Below are 15,306 nucleotides of genomic sequence, written 5' to 3' on the forward strand. Positions count from 1 at the left end.
TACTATCAGAAATCAATCAAAAATTAGAATTAGTATATAGAAATTACGTTATTCTGTTCCATCAAATGAATAATCATTAACATTAATTTTCTTTTGTCTCTCTCTGTTTTTTTTTTTCTTTTCCAAATCTTAGTAAACTTCAATGTATGTAGAGAATGTGTTAATTAAACTCTTAAATTAATTTAGAAAATGGTACAAAAACATGAATTTTCTTTTATTCTCACACATAGATCACATAAATTAATAAATGTGTGAATTATATGCTGTAACACAATTTTTTTTGACGAAAATATTCTCTCAATTTTTGTATGTCTCTATGTCATTTGCTATTAGCAAATAAAAATATTAATTTACTTTAATTAAAAAATAATCATTATATACATTTAACGATTTTTCTTAAGATTATACATTCATGCAAAACAGAAAAATGTGAAAAAGAAATATCACCAAGAGTCAAATAATGTAAGGAGAGGTTAGTGGCCCGTACGTAGTTCATTCGTATAACTGAAAAACGGCACACATTTTACCACAAAATACATAGAACATCAGAAAATGAACAAATTAAAAAAAAAAAAAAAAATTATTCAGCAGAGGATTCTCATCAATCTCCTTCCAGAACCTTTCAAGAAAATTTCTGGCCGGCAATGAACAATCTTCTGATCAAAAACTGTATTAGTATATGTTTGATATATAAAGTCGTCGAGTAGAAGTTTTGAGCAAATCTTTATTGCTTATTACTATTAGCCTGCAAGAAACACACAACAACACCATCTGCATTAGTATAACTGTATATCATATTATATCTTCCCCAAGTTATAGTGATAGTGAAAGAAACCTTTTTCAGGAATTTTTCATGGATCTTCAACGCTTCTTTACATGCTTTTTTGGCGTCAAGATTACCCGCAATGTCTCCTAGTATCTGCATACCAACTTTAACTTTGAAGTTCCAGAGTTTGATTTTTCCTTGTTTGGCTTTGAGAGAAACGAGTGAAAAGATACAGAGACAGACCTGAACAACATCGTCTAAGCCTTTGGCCTCCTTCAAGAGACGTTTGTTCTTTGTCTGTAGAACGCTTGCGACCACAAAAACAGCAAGCGTGTTGCGATGTTGCTCGTTCTGCCCACTGTTTATGTATTTCCTTTCAAACTTGCCATACCGTTTTAGTAACTTGGGATCGGATGCTGCGTTGTTTCGGTTTTCTAGTTCCTCGTACGTTGCAAACATGGTTGGATTGTACTCCATCGCCCACATCAGCTGCAACCATAATCCATCTCACATTATTCTCATTACCCAAACAGCAGATAACGCAAAAAAGAAGAAGATAATAAACACACAGCAAGATCTTACGGCTTCATAAACAATCACGGCAAGTAAAACCAGGAACCAAGAAAAGAAATGCAGAAAGTTTGTCATTACCTCCCAAAGGTACAAAGCGTCAAGGAAAGAGAATTCTCTCCTGAAAAGTACCATCAGCATCCGAATAGCAAATAGATACTCCCCACCATCGAGATCCTCTGTCACATTAACACGTTTTAGCCCACCACAAGAAGAGTTTTTATGATAGGAAAACACTCTTACCTAGATGTTGATGGAGACGAGGATCCACTGTCTTAATGACCTGTGAGAGCACACCCAGTTGAGTCTGGACACCCATTGATGTTGCTGTTGCCCTGAAATTTTCTCTCTGAAATTCAAAGAAAACAATAAACCGTGAATACAATGGTCTGGTAATGACATGAAACATGAGAAGTTATGTCATAGGCTATTAGTTATTACTAGTCTCCGCATTGCCCGCTCAAAGCACCAGAAAGCGTCGCCTTCATCATCAAAGAGGATTATCATTGGGGAACATATATCATTCATTCCTACATGAATAGACAAAGTGGATCAGTTCTGTTTCTTATATAGTTTCAAAAGATTAATCGTTAACAGCAAGTACACTTACCCTGAACATAACCAATATCAAGATTCAACCACGTATATATGGCAAGAACGTCCCATAGTTTTGATTGATTACGATCATTCTCATAAAAACAGAGATACCGATCTGTTCTAGCAACATCAAGGCCTGAAACAAAATATACAAGAATATGTAAAAAGAGGTTATAAGAAGATAATCAGATAGAACTAAACTTATTTATATGTAAAGGCATACCGATCTGGTGTAGTGAGAGCATCCATTGTAGCACTCTCTCATCTGTAACAGTGTTTTTCACGATCCATCCTTGGTTTTCTACAGAAGATTCGTCTATTGGGTTCCCATTTTCTTGAACGACTGCCATTGTGACGTACTTGCCACTACCAATGACAGGAACCATTTTCTTACATTCTTCTTTCCATGCACCGTACTGCTCCCTTAGATGATCAATAACATTTAAAGTTAGCCATGACGTGCATCTACAAAACTAGTAAATGATCAACCAATTCTATAGTACCTTCTGCGATTCCTCAGTATGTTCCTTTCCTCAAAAGTGCTGTCTGGATCGTAGCATCCTAACAAAAACTCCCAAACAGCGCCTTTGATGGAAGGATGAATTCCCTAGCAAAGAAACCAAGTGAACAACAACAAAAAGAGCATATAGATAGAAACAAGATCAGGAAAAGAAAGTAGACTCACTCCGCGCTGTATACGTCTAAGCACTTTTTCCATATCCAAATGGCCATCTTCAGTAAAGGCAGCGTGCCATCTTCTAGCACTTAGAGTCTTTCCAGCCTGACAAATTACATATCAAGATGAATCATTTCATCAGCTACAAACAAACAAACAAGAACCTAATGTATCATCAATTCATCAAGACATGAAACAGGTGATTGAGAAGAAGAATGGTACCCTTGATTTAAAACGGGTCCTGGGAACATCTGGTTGACATTCAGGTCTAACTGGATAGAAACCTTGCAAATCTTCTCCTCCGGATTTCCACATAAATCCGCAGCAAAACATTCAACCTTCCTTCTTCTTGTTCAAACCAAACTTATAGTTTCATCCATCTCCCACATAAATCATTCATGGATTCATCAGACCACTGTTCAAGAAATAAAACCCAGGATCAGAATGGAGAAAAAATGAAAACTTTACAAATATGTAAACGAAAACACAAGGAAGATATATTCTTTTTGCAACGACGAAGCTCCCATTGCTCAATAATATATATAACCTTAAAATCAGTATCAGAACACCATCATCATTATCATTTGGATAATCCAGAAACCGATTAGACCCAACAATTTGAAATTGTCTACAGAGAGAATACGAACAAAAGAAAAATACATACAGATTGAGATCCTAAACAGCCGGAATCTTCAGAGACATGCCCGTCTTCTTCTTCCATCTTTCATCTTTCATCTTTCTATTTCTAGCAGAGTACTTTCCTTTTTAACCGAACCAAGCCGATTTTATTAGCTCCGATTTCAAACATTAAACCGATCGGTTTCGGTATTCTTAAACGACGTCATGTAATCTCTCCACATTTAATGGGCCTTTAAAATTGTTAGTGGGCTTCTATATGCTTATGTGCCTAATTCTTTTATATCAAAAACCCTAATAATCTCTTGGGCACATAAAAATCTCTTCGCCGCACAATTGCTCCAATCTGTTTCTTCTAGCCGGCCAAAATGGTGAGCGATGTTCTTCGCTTGATTCCATGTATTTTAGTGTTTCTGAAAACTTTAAAGATTCTGCTATTGCCCTAGCTGCTTCTCTTTGGAATTTGTTATCTTTACAGATTTATATAGTTTTTAACCTCGAGAACTTTGTGTTTGATTGTGAAGGGTTTTAAGAGATTCGTGGAGATTGGGAGAGTGGCGCTCGTTAACTACGGCGAGGATTATGGAAAGCTCGTGGTTATCGTCGATGTAGTCGACCAAAACAGGGTAACTTGATATGCAAGCTCTGTTTTTTTTTTCGATTTGGTATTGTAATCAATGTAACTATCTTCTTATTGCTCACTGAAATATATATTGATACAATAGTTATGATGCTAGGAGTAGAATTTGTATGCTTAGTTTAATACTTGTGGTTTTGGCTGAAGCTAGGAGTCTTTGAAATGGTTTATGTTTTGTCTAAAGTGTTTCTGTTTATCTTGTCCTTTTTAGGCACTTGTGGATGCCCCTGACATGGAGAGAATCCAGATGAATTTGAAGAGGTTGTCTCTTACTGACATCGTCATTGATATCAACAGAGTTCCCAAGAAGAAGGTTTTGATTGAGGCAATGGAGAAGGCTGGTGAGTTTGTTGTAGCATACTTTTGATTATTCGTAGGTTTTATTGGCCTTTTTTTGTTGTTGGTTGGGTTGGGTCATCTTAGCTCTAAAGTTATATGCAGATGTGAAGAACAAGTGGGAGAAGAGTTCATGGGGTAGGAAACTTATTGTGCAGAAGAGAAGAGCTGCCCTCAATGATTTTGACAGGTTCAAGATCATGTTGGCCAAAATCAAGGTTGGTTTACTTCTTTGTATCCACCAATGTTGTTTTAGTCAACTCTACTTTGTGCAAATGCAGATGAGTTTTCACTGCTTCATTTGCCCTCACTTTCGGTTGTGGTTTAGAAATAATACTATCTAAACTTTAAACTGTATCTACTACTACTACATTCACCATCTTCTTGGGTTTATGATCTTTGGTTTGATACTGGTTTGTTTTGGATTGTATTAAGACGCATCTTAGTGTTATTGAATAACCTCTAATATATGAATATTGTTTTGCAGAGGGCTGGTATTGTGAGGCAGGAGCTTGCTAAGCTAAAAAGGGAGATCGCTGCTTGATTTCTTAATTATGATCCATTACCAAATCTTATTTTTGCAACTGTTTTTTTAGTGCAAATTATGACAAGTTGAGTTTTTTTTAGTGCAAATTATGATATCAATTTTGCTGATTCCGGGCTACTAAATAGTGAATTTTTTTTGCTATCGGATATTATTATTTTAGTTTAGTTTTTCTTTCTAAAGTCTTGGTCTGATTGGTCTGGTCATCTTTTTAAACCACCTATGAACTTCGATCTTTAGTAGATGCAGTTTTTTCTTCTTCGTTTAGTTCGCATATCTTCAAAAATCTTACAACCAAGTAGAATCTTAGCTGCTGAATATTTGGACATTTGCTTACTTTAGAGGCCAAATTGTTACGTGATGTTGCTGTTGCTATGAGGAGAACGAAATTCTCTGAATTGAAGAAAAACGATACATATTTATAGATATTGTTGTGTTGTTGTGTCGCCGGTTAACAGACGCATGTTTTGTCGAAGCAAGGTCAGAACCCCAATTCAGATGAGCCAACTTCTTCTTTTATGGGATTTGGGCCAGAGTTTAGGTTTGTTGTTACTGGGACTGACGAGCTTAGGAAAATCCCTAATAGATATGGGCCTTATTCTGATCTCCTTGTTTTTGGACTAGTGTTTATTTCCCAAGGTGTATTGGGCCTGATGAGACCAACAAAATTCTTAATGGAGATGGCCCAGCTTCTGCTTTCCTGGTTTGTGGGCCAGTTTTAGTGACCCTGCCAATTATAACATGAAACAGATGTTATAATGGAAATTTGCATTTATAACATACAAAAATATTACAATTAGGTAACTAACCAAAATAAATAGTCCAATGATATTGTGTGTATTTCCTATATTTTAGACATAAGTGACCTTAAGATAAAACCAATCAACTCGCCGGTACCGATTACAACGTCGTCACCACCACAAAGTCACCACCACCATCACCACCACCATCACCGCCATCATCATCACCGCCATCGTAATCACCTTTCACGATGAAGAAACGATGAGAGAGAGTTTGTTATAGAAAGGGAAAGTTTTATTCATCTTAATAATAATGTGTACAATTGTTTCTCTTATATACACGTATGGTATAATAACTAAACCAAGCTAAACCGACTAATTACATAGAACCGGTTATTTACACCTAGCTACTCTATTAGTCCCCCTCAAGATGAGAATACAAAGATGTTTTGGATACTCATCTTGGACAATAAATGAGCAAATTGATAAGGGAAGAGTGGTTTAGTAAGGATATCAGCAACCTGATCTTTAGTCTTGACATGAAGCAGCTTCAACTGACCATTATCCAGCTTCTCACGAACGGTGTGACAATCGATTTCGATGTGTTTCGTTCGTTCGTGAAACACTGGGTTAGTGGCTATATACACAGCGGCGGTACTGTCAGAGTATAAAATAGGCACACCTGAATGAACACGCAAAGCCAATAACAGTGTAGACAGCCACGCCATTTCACAAGAAGCCAAAGCCAATGCTCGATACTCTGCCTCTGCAGACGACCGTGAGACAGTAGGCTGTTTCTTGGAGCGCCAGGATATCAGAGAGGAACCAACAAACATAGTGAAACCTGTGGTTGATCGACGACTATCTGGGCAAGTACCCCAATCCGCATCAGTATAGCCTTTTAAAGTCAGATCATCCTCAGCAGAATAAAACAGACCTTGACCCACTGTACCTTTAATGTATTGTAAGACTTTGTAGACAGCTGCAAGATGTGCAGTACGAGGAGCAGAAGAGAACTGACATAACTTGTTCACCGCAAATGTGATATCAGGGCGAGTTATGGTCAGATACATCAACTTGCCAACAAGTCTTCGATACATTTCTTTGTCCTCCAAGAGTAGACCATCATTCTTAGATAATCTAATATTCGGAGTCATAGGTATGGAGGATGGTTTACAGTCCAACATATCTGCAGAAGTGAGCAATTCTAAAGCATACTTCCTTTGAGATAGGGAAATACCTTCAGAAGTGCGAGCAACCTCTAAACCCAAGAAATACTTCAGTGGACCAAGTTCCCTCAGCTTAAAGCTAGCTTTTAAAGCCTCTGTCAACGACTGTGCTGCTTGTTCTGTAGTACTCGCAATCACTATGTCATCAACATAAACTAAGAGGACAATGAACTCAGAACCAATACAGCGAACAAAGAGAGTATGATCACCATGCTGTTTTTCGAAACCCAGAGCCAACAGAGAGTTAGAAAACTTCAAAAACCATTGACGAGATGCCTGTTTAAGACCATAAATGGACTTCTTCAAACGACAAACAACATTAGGTGGCAGAGAAGTTCCCTTAATATCTGCATAACCATCAGGCAGCTTCATATATATGGTTTCCTCTAAATCTCCATTGAGAAAAGCATTAGATATATCCAGCTGATTCAAATACCACTTCTTAGAAGCTGAAACTTTCAAAAGTAACTTTACTGTGGCCATCTTAGCAACAGGAGAGAAAGTCTCAGTGTAATCCAAACCTTCCTTCTGAGTATAACCCTTAGCAACAATTCTGGCCTTGAATCTTTCCAAACTGCCATCTGCGTGAAACTTCACTGTAAATACCCACTTACATCCAACTGCCTTCTTCCCAGGAGGTAAACTTGTAATCTCCCAAGTATCAGTCCTTTCCATTGCACCAATTTCCTGATCAATAGCACCACACCATTCTTTGGAATCCTTTGCCTCATGATAAGATTGAGGGATTGGAATTTTGGAAATGTTATTGATGTATAACATATGAGATGGTGAGATTTGAGAGTAAGAAAGAGAAGATGAAATAGGATGTGAGTCATCTTTATTGACAAAATAACAGTGATAGTCTTGGAGATGAGCAGGGAATTTAGTAATCCTACGTTTAGAAATTTGTGTTGATGGAGAAATTTGTGGTGATGGAAGATGAGAAGTGATGGAATTACCTGAGGACAAAGGATCCATTGGTGTGAAAACATCTGAAGCTGTAGTAGCAGACTGTTGAGAACTCGCTAATGGAAACAACTCCTCATGAAACTCCACATTCCTCGATATATGAACCACGTTGCTCTCTAAATCCAACAACTTGTAGCCTTTAAAACCAAACGGATAGCCCAAGAAAACACACGCTCTTGACCTTGGAAGGAACTTGTGTCGCTGTTTCGATGAAGTAGAGCTGTAGCAAAGGCAACCAAATGTCTTGAGCTGAGAGTAATCTGGTAGCTTTCCAGTGAGAACCTCAAAAGGAGTCTTGTTTGATAACAAAGCAGAAGGTGTCCTGTTAATCAAGAAGACAGCAGTTAAAACACAGTCACCCCAATATGGCAAAGACATGTTAGACTGAAACATCAAAGCCCGAGCCACATTAAGAATATGCTGATGCTTCCTCTCAACCACTGAATTTTGTTCTGGTGTCTCAGGACAAGAATGAAAAGAAACGATTCCCTTTGCTTTGTAAAATTCTGTGAAAGCCAACTCTTTAGCATTATCAGATCTCACAGATTTAACTCTTGTATCATACTGATTCTCAACTAAGTCAATGAAGGCAGGAAACACTGTGAGGACGTCACTCTTAGACTTAAGCAAATAAATCCACGTTGCTCTAGAATGATCATCAACTATAGTTAAGAAATATTTGTATCCTTCAACTGTCTCCACTGAAAAGGGTCCCCAAACATCAATGTGTAACAGCTCAAATGTTGAATTACAAATGTTGTTCGCAGAAGGAAATGACAACTTCTTTTGTTTGGCTAAATGACAAACATGACAATAAGCTGATTTCTTATTCTTATGTCTAGTAGTTCCCAAAACTTCAGAAAGAGAATCCAGTCTTGAAAAAGATGGGTGTCCAAGTCTCTTGTGCCACACGCTCACATCCACAACTGCATTCACCGAGATAGCAGGAGATTGTGTGTCCAACACATAGAGATTCCCAATCCTTTTACCTTCTCCAAGCGTCAACCCCTTGGTAAGATCCTGTATTTGACAGCAAGAAGGATCAAAGATCACTCTAGTACCAAGGTCAGTAGTCAAAGAGCTGATACTGATCAAATTCAATCTGAATTCAGGAATAAACAAAACATTCTGGAGAATAATGTCTTTGTTTATCAAAACTGTTCCCACTCCACTGATTCTGACATTTGGACCTGTTGGAAGATTCACAAAACTCACAATAGAAGTATCTAAAGTCTGAAACAATTTTCTGTCATGGGACACATGATGTGTAGCCCCAGAGTCAATAACCCAAGTGTCACTGGACAAAGAGTTATGTGAAACTGCCAAGATGCCAATAAAGCAATATGTGGAAGGAGAGAATAAGATACCAGAAGGAGCAACAGACTGAGAAGAACTTGCTTCATGCTGAGAAGAAGCAGTCTGAGGAGAAACAATCTGTGGCTGCAACTGAGAACTGAACAAGGCAATCAAATTCTGTATCTGATCAGGGGAGAAGTTACCAGCAAGAGTCTCAAGTTGTCCTGTCATCTTATCCGGAGAAAGAGTAACCTGAGCTGCCACTGCCTGAGGTTTTGGAGGTTTATCAGAGGACTTCCCTTTAGGAGTGAAACCTGGTGGAAAACCATGCTTCTTATAGCATCTTTCAGCTATATGACCAACTCTGTTGCAGAATGAACACGTAGGACGACCTTTGTTTGGTCCACTCTGAACATACATTATCTCAGGAGAAGTGATAGGAGAATGAGATACCTCAGAGACTTGAAAAGCTGCAGGTGGAGCAACAACATTAAAGAATCCCTTCTGGCTATTATCCTGATCCAAGATATGATAAACTTCTGCCAAACTAGGAAGTGCCTTCTTTGCAATGATCTGTCTACGAACAATGGCATAAGACTCATTCAATCCTGCAAGAAATTTCATTATCTTAGCTTTCTCTGCCTTCTGATACAGACGAACAGCTTTTCCACAAGTACAAGGATCATCCAAAGCCTCTGTACTGTCAAGCTGATCCCAGAGAGTCTTTAAAAGAGTATAGTACTCAGATAGAGACATTGTTCCTTGACGAAGATCCTGAATCTCCTGTGTCAGATTGTAGGTACGTGGAAGATTCGTCAGGTTAAACCTGTCAAAGAGATCACGCCAAATATCTGTAGCATCATTCAGACGTAAGATGCTACGATAGATCTGAGGAGAAACAGAGTTAAGCAACCAGGATTTCACCATACTGTTGCATCTAGACCATAAACGGAAATTTGGATCCGATTCTAAAGGACGAGGTAAAGATCCGTCTACAAATCCTAGTTTGTTCTTAGCATCCAACGAGATCCTCATAGCCACACTCCAGTCACCATAAGTTGTTTCATCTAAACGATGAGAAATGATGCTCAAACCTGGATGATCTGCACTATGAAGGAAGAAAGGAGACTGCGTCGGATCATCAAATCCCGATGAGAAAACACCTCGCGAAGCTCCAGCGGTCTGAGAACGAGCCATTGGAGGAGAATCGGAAGCAGAATCGAGAACACCGGTGGACTTTGATGATTTCCGAGCAACAGAACCCGTCGACACCTTCGAGCGAGCTGATTTTCGAGTAACACGAATTCCAGGAACCATTGGATCGTGAAGAAACGAAGAAAACTAGCTCAAAAGAAGAAGAAATCGAACAAAATCAAGAAAAAATTGAGCTCGATGGCTCTGATACCATTTCACGATGAAGAAACGATGAGAGAGAGTTTGTTATAGAAAGGGAAAGTTTTATTCATCTTAATAATAATGTGTACAATTGTTTCTCTTATATACACGTATGGTATAATAACTAAACCAAGCTAAACCGACTAATTACATAGAACCGGTTATTTACACCTAGCTACTCTATTATCACCACGTCGTCACTACTAAAACCACCAGACCGTTACTATTTATCACGGATATCACCGACACCACGGCACCACCATCATCATGCCCTTAGTCCCTCACCATCACCATCGCAACCACCACGGCACCACCATCATCCCCATGAAATCACCATCATCCCTATGTCATCACCATCACAAAGCTAAGTCACCACCATCATCACAACGTCAGCACCACCACCATCACCACCACAAAGTCACCGTCACCACCACAACGTCATCACCGCCACCATCGTAACCACTACGTCGTCACTACCTAAAACCACCACACGTCCACACCGTTACTCTTTATCATGGATATCGCCGACACCACGGCACCACCATCATCCCCATGTCATCACCATCACAAAGTCACCACCACCATCACAACATCATCACTGCCACCATCGTAACCACCACGTTATCACTACTAAAATGTCGTCAAATTTTTGACAAAAGAGGTTAAAATCGTCATTGATAAAGTCCATACGTTATTCTTTTAATTTCGCAAGTTATAGTGCTATATCCTTAAATATTTTATCATAAATGGTTATTGCCTTAATTCACCCATGTTATAATCGAGAAGAGTCAAGACTTAGCAACAAAAAAAAAAACTATTAGACAGATGTTATGATTTTGCACCTTCCAAGGGCTGACGAAATTACTACTTCTGAGTTTTTGTCTTGATAACTCTCCAAATCTTCACCATCATCATTCATATTTTGTATATTAGAAATAAGTGTGGTGCCACTCGAAGGTATATTAAAAAAATACATATACAAAATGTTTTCAATATAGAAACTATCATCATATTGTGAAAAAGCTATAATAATATTAATAATAATAAGATTTGTTTTTAAAAGCGATTTTTCAAACTCCCATCCAATATATATAAATCGAGGGTCACTATAATTGATTATAGCCAACTTTTTGAAATTGTTTTTTGTAATTTGCACTAAATCAGACCAACAATAAATGTTGTTATTTTGTTAGATGACAAACACAAATTATAATGAAAAATCTTATAAACCGATTATGTGGCTATGACTGGTTTAACAATACATAGACAAACGCTTTTTTATCGAATATGTTCAGATTGGTGATAAAAATAACAAAGTAGGTAGGTACGAGTACTTTAATCTTAGAATGTGAACAGATTAGTTACCCCAGTATTTTTTAGGAGAGTTAAAAATAACTTAATGATTTATATATTTTTAAAACAATCTATGTTTTCAAAATGAGTGGAAGCTAATTCATTTTTCACCATTAATTATCATTGATTATCAGCTTCATTCGTTGATATGTCTATGTCGTCAAAACTTTTTTGCAAAACCCATCACTATTTTTCACAACACCGTGGACTAGGGCAAAAGCAGTATCATCTAACTCGCGTACTGTAATCAAAAGATATAATACATCCACAAATGAATTTACATCTTAAAAAACATTTGTACCTCGTGTTCTTATTAGTGTCTAGAAATAGAAGCTCCAAGACCACTAAGTGTCCTCTCTTCCTTTGGTGCTTGTGCTTCCTCTTCCCTTCTTATACGAGCGCAATCGATAGAATGCTTTTCATAAGCCTCACCTCCACTGGCATCACTGGTACCACGTACCACCGCACTATAGATTAGTTCCACGTCTTCAGCTGGCACATAGACACAAGTAGAACCTTAGTGGAGATTTATGTTAGCTACTTGTGGTAAGTTATTGAGATTAACCCTGGGGAGACCATAATGTAGACGCAGTCCAAACCATTGTATGATCCAGCAACTCAAGATATTCCTCTCCCTTTATGAAGAGAACAAAATTCTGTGTAGTGCAACTTGCGAGCAAGTCTTGACCTCTTCTAAGCCTCTCGACTTGCCTCCACACTCAAACACCATTATCTCCTTCTCTTCATCTCCATACTCTCTTTTCTTCTGGAAATTACATGATTCTATCATTAATCTTCACCCTTTAGATGATACAACTTTGAATTTTATCAGGGTATTCACGGAAAGGTGCTGGAAAATCTATTCTACAAGACCCTCAGGTAGAACAGAGGCAAATATCTTTAATTTATCTTCAACACGAATTTAATTTTGGGAAGCAAATTTTATAATCAAGATTATATTAAGAGAACATGTATTTTTCATGTCAAATAAGAATCAAACTGCGTCTTGTCCAAAGATAAGAGGACAAGAGTTAATACATGTTCTCTTATAATACATGTATTGAGGGAACATGAGTTATTACATCATCCCTTTGAGTCGGGTATACCAGCTGATATATATACTGTCTAGACTCTATTGCGTTTCCTCGGTTAACCAGAACTATATGAACGTGGATGACTTCTTGTTGCAAGAAACAAACCAGCAGTAATTGAGTTGGAGGAACCGTTGTGCTTGCAAGCCTATAACCATGCCAAAATTTTGTAATATATATGTTCTTTTTGCTTCCTTTTGCATTTTTTTTGGTCTTGGTTGTTGTTAATTCAAATCTATCTTTTTGAAAATCTAGCTAATGGTAAAGTTTATGTACTCAGCTCCAAATCTATAGAAGAGAATGTTTTTGATATATTGAGAAGAGAAGCTAAGCTCTCTTTATATACAAGTTCGTACAAAGTAATTAGAGGAAGTCAATATTCTTTACAATCAAGGAGATAGAGAGATTAGTGGGATTGATTAACGAGAGTAATCATAGGGATTGATTGACGAGAGTAATCATAGGGATTGAGTGATATGATTCTCTGTAATAAAATCTTCAGTATATTAAATTATTGATTGATTTATTAAGCAGATACCAATACATTTGATTATATAGTTTCATCTTATATAATAGAGCTGTACTAGTTTAGGTAGGAGGAACAGGTATAACATCAAAACAACAACATTTGATTCCAATACAAATGCCGTAATCAGCTACATTTTTACAATTTTTTTCGCAGGGTGCTCCCTGTCCCTTAGGACACCCTTCATCCACGTAGCATCTCCATTCCGGACGAATAATTGTTCGCTCTATTCCATAACCTACATATACAAGATCAACAATAATTAATCAGTAAAACCCAATTATCAAAGAGTTAAATCATCATCTAATTCATAATTACAAAAGTGAAGGTATAAATAACAATAAACAATTACCCGGTTTCCCACCATGAGTCATAGGAAGACAATGAACAAAAGATATGATGAAGAGAACAGTCCAACAAAATGCGACTAAAGTTTTTGGGGAAAATCCCATAATAATGATATTCTCTCTAACCTTTTTTCTAATGAGTTTTTCTTTACCAAGAATGATTATATGTCAACTAAGAACACAAATATATGTTAAATGTATTTTTTTCCTAGTCAAAGATACAAAATATGAAAATAATACATTTTTAAAATTTATTTCCCTATGGATATATATAAATTCCTGGTCAAAGATACAAAATATGAAAATAATACATTTTTTAAATTTATTTCCCTATGGATATATACATTGAAAATTATTTTCTAGCCTTATTACGTTTCAGGGTAAAGTAATACTATTCTTTTATATATAATAATATTAATAGAATTGAAATCCAACACTAATATAATATTATTCAACTACTAATTCTAAATCTAGCTTTAAAACTATTTTAATAAATTTTAAAGTTTGGTTGTTTTCAACTAATATTTTTAAATACTTCATTAAAATCCAGTGTTATTTAAAACTAAAAGACTTATAATTTTTTATATATTAATTCATTTGAATGAAACTTCTTTGTAGTTTTATGAGTAAATTATTAGAATCAATATCCAAGATATACTACAAATCTTCTTAAGTCTAAGGTTATTAGATTCATAATTTTATAAAGTCAAAAAGTTTTGTGTTATTCATTCAACTAAAGCAAAATAATATCTTATAACAAGACGATGGTTGGTAGAGTGAATATGCAACACATATACCAAGTGAAATTACTTTTACTTTTATTTTTGTCAACCATACATTAATTAAAACAGAAGTTCATGATTGCTGATTAGTAGCCTAAACAAAAAGATAAAAGTTTTCATTTAAATATTTATTAAGTTATATTTTTATGATTGAATATTAGTTTTTATAAAAATTGTAGAAAAATTATGACTTGAAAATCAAGCTAACTTTGAATTGGTAAAATTGATGTACTCAGCTTCAGATACCTTCTGTATAATGAAAATATTGATTTATTATTTTTAGCAGATACCAATACATTTGATGAGATAATTCATCTTAATTAGACCCGTACTAGTTACTCTAGTTAGTTTATATAGTCAATACAGCAACATTTCTCTAAATCACCAGTACACAAGCCACTCTCGAACTTTAGTCTTTTACAAAAAAGATCACAGCTTGCTAACCCTCTTGCGGGTTTACAAAAAGAAAAGCTGAAGCATGTGACTCTCCGACGCCTCTGAGGCCCTATTTCATAACCTACACAAGATTAAACAATAACCCAATTAAAAAAAGAGTGAAATCATCATGTTCATAATTACAAAATGATCAGGTATACATAAGAATAAATAATTACCAGGACTTCTAGCAGTTGTAGGAAGACAATGAATAGAAGATATGATGAAGAGGATTGTAAAACAAAATGCCACTAAATTTTTCCTAGTGATGGCCATTTTAATTATATTCTCCAAACTTTTGCTTAATACGTTTTTATTTACCTAGACTGATTATTCTATATATACAATTAAGAACACAAAAATGTTTCTATTGTTTTCTTT

At 36.3% G+C, this 15,306-nt stretch overlaps 4 protein-coding genes and 1 pseudogene across 8 annotated transcripts; 1 reads left to right on the plus strand and 4 right to left on the minus strand.

Annotated features, from left to right (window-relative positions):
* Nucleotides 1-334: 334 nt before the first annotated feature.
* On the minus strand, nucleotides 335-3,387 carry AT2G20440 (Ypt/Rab-GAP domain of gyp1p superfamily protein). Of its 4 annotated transcripts, none has more exons than NM_001161053.2 (12): nucleotides 3,274-3,387; nucleotides 2,832-3,024; nucleotides 2,619-2,714; nucleotides 2,437-2,540; nucleotides 2,157-2,356; nucleotides 1,947-2,069; nucleotides 1,778-1,866; nucleotides 1,580-1,685; nucleotides 1,418-1,515; nucleotides 1,010-1,255; nucleotides 836-919; nucleotides 335-745 (listed from the first exon to the last, which is right to left on the minus strand). In NM_001161053.2, exons 2-12 carry the CDS (start codon nucleotides 2,940-2,942, stop codon nucleotides 725-727), a joined length of 1,278 nt encoding a protein of 425 aa, NP_001154525.1. In that variant the 5' UTR covers nucleotides 2,943-3,024; nucleotides 3,274-3,387; the 3' UTR covers nucleotides 335-724. The 4 variants fall into 4 exon arrangements, with proteins under 4 accessions (NP_001154525.1, NP_001325081.1, NP_179634.2 ...); NM_127603.4 differs by having other exon boundaries at nucleotides 370-745; nucleotides 3,157-3,286; NM_001335682.1 differs by having other exon boundaries at nucleotides 338-745; nucleotides 1,010-1,515; nucleotides 3,274-3,384.
* A 135-nt stretch (nucleotides 3,388-3,522) lies between these two features.
* On the plus strand, nucleotides 3,523-5,070 carry AT2G20450 (Ribosomal protein L14). Its single transcript, NM_127604.4, has 5 exons — nucleotides 3,523-3,616; nucleotides 3,770-3,871; nucleotides 4,094-4,223; nucleotides 4,324-4,436; nucleotides 4,706-5,070. Exons 1-5 carry the CDS (start codon nucleotides 3,614-3,616, stop codon nucleotides 4,760-4,762), a joined length of 405 nt encoding a protein of 134 aa, NP_179635.1. The 5' UTR covers nucleotides 3,523-3,613; the 3' UTR covers nucleotides 4,763-5,070.
* An 857-nt stretch (nucleotides 5,071-5,927) lies between these two features.
* Nucleotides 5,928-10,313, minus strand: AT2G20460 (annotated as a pseudogene; the record flags this gene model as incomplete). Its single annotated transcript has 1 exon — nucleotides 5,928-10,313.
* Nucleotides 10,314-13,359: 3,046 nt separating this feature from the next.
* Nucleotides 13,360-13,841, minus strand: AT2G20463 (Defensin-like (DEFL) family protein). The gene is made up of 2 exons (NM_001036301.2): nucleotides 13,714-13,841; nucleotides 13,360-13,599 (listed from the first exon to the last, which is right to left on the minus strand). Exons 1-2 carry the CDS (start codon nucleotides 13,811-13,813, stop codon nucleotides 13,424-13,426), a joined length of 276 nt encoding a protein of 91 aa, NP_001031378.1. The 5' UTR covers nucleotides 13,814-13,841; the 3' UTR covers nucleotides 13,360-13,423.
* Nucleotides 13,842-14,743: 902 nt separating this feature from the next.
* On the minus strand, nucleotides 14,744-15,235 carry AT2G20465 (Molecular chaperone Hsp40/DnaJ family protein). Its single transcript, NM_179669.1, has 2 exons — nucleotides 15,105-15,235; nucleotides 14,744-15,007 (listed from the first exon to the last, which is right to left on the minus strand). The coding sequence occupies exons 1-2, from the start codon at nucleotides 15,199-15,201 to the stop codon at nucleotides 14,835-14,837; spliced, it is 270 nt and encodes an 89-aa protein (NP_850000.1). The 5' UTR covers nucleotides 15,202-15,235; the 3' UTR covers nucleotides 14,744-14,834.
* Between the last annotated feature and the right edge of the window lie 71 nt (nucleotides 15,236-15,306).

Source organism: Arabidopsis thaliana, chromosome 2 (assembly GCF_000001735.4).
Source record: "Arabidopsis thaliana chromosome 2, partial sequence".
Classification (NCBI taxonomy): domain Eukaryota; kingdom Viridiplantae; phylum Streptophyta; class Magnoliopsida; order Brassicales; family Brassicaceae; genus Arabidopsis; species Arabidopsis thaliana.

Coding starts and splice junctions, on each gene's coding strand:
- AT2G20440 (NM_001161053.2), bottom strand. CDS start 2,942: ATGTTTTGCTGCGGATTTATGTGGAAATCCGGAGGAGAAGATTTGCAA. Junction 2,541..2,618: donor TTAGACGTATACAGCGCGGA/GTGAGTCTACTT, acceptor TTTCTTTGCTAG/GGAATTCATCCTTCCATCAA. Junction 746..835: donor ATGAAAAATTCCTGAAAAAG/GTTTCTTTCACT, acceptor TGTTTCTTGCAG/GCTAATAGTAATAAGCAATA.
- AT2G20450 (NM_127604.4), top strand. Junction 3,872..4,093: donor ATGTAGTCGACCAAAACAGG/GTAACTTGATAT, acceptor TGTCCTTTTTAG/GCACTTGTGGATGCCCCTGA. Junction 4,437..4,705: donor TCATGTTGGCCAAAATCAAG/GTTGGTTTACTT, acceptor ATTGTTTTGCAG/AGGGCTGGTATTGTGAGGCA.
- AT2G20463 (NM_001036301.2), bottom strand. CDS start 13,813: ATGGGATTTTCCCCAAAAACTTTAGTCGCATTTTGTTGGACTGTTCTC. Junction 13,600..13,713: donor GACTCATGGTGGGAAACCGG/GTAATTGTTTAT, acceptor TTGTATATGTAG/GTTATGGAATAGAGCGAACA.
- AT2G20465 (NM_179669.1), bottom strand. CDS start 15,201: ATGGCCATCACTAGGAAAAATTTAGTGGCATTTTGTTTTACAATCCTC. Junction 15,008..15,104: donor TACAACTGCTAGAAGTCCTG/GTAATTATTTAT, acceptor AATCTTGTGTAG/GTTATGAAATAGGGCCTCAG.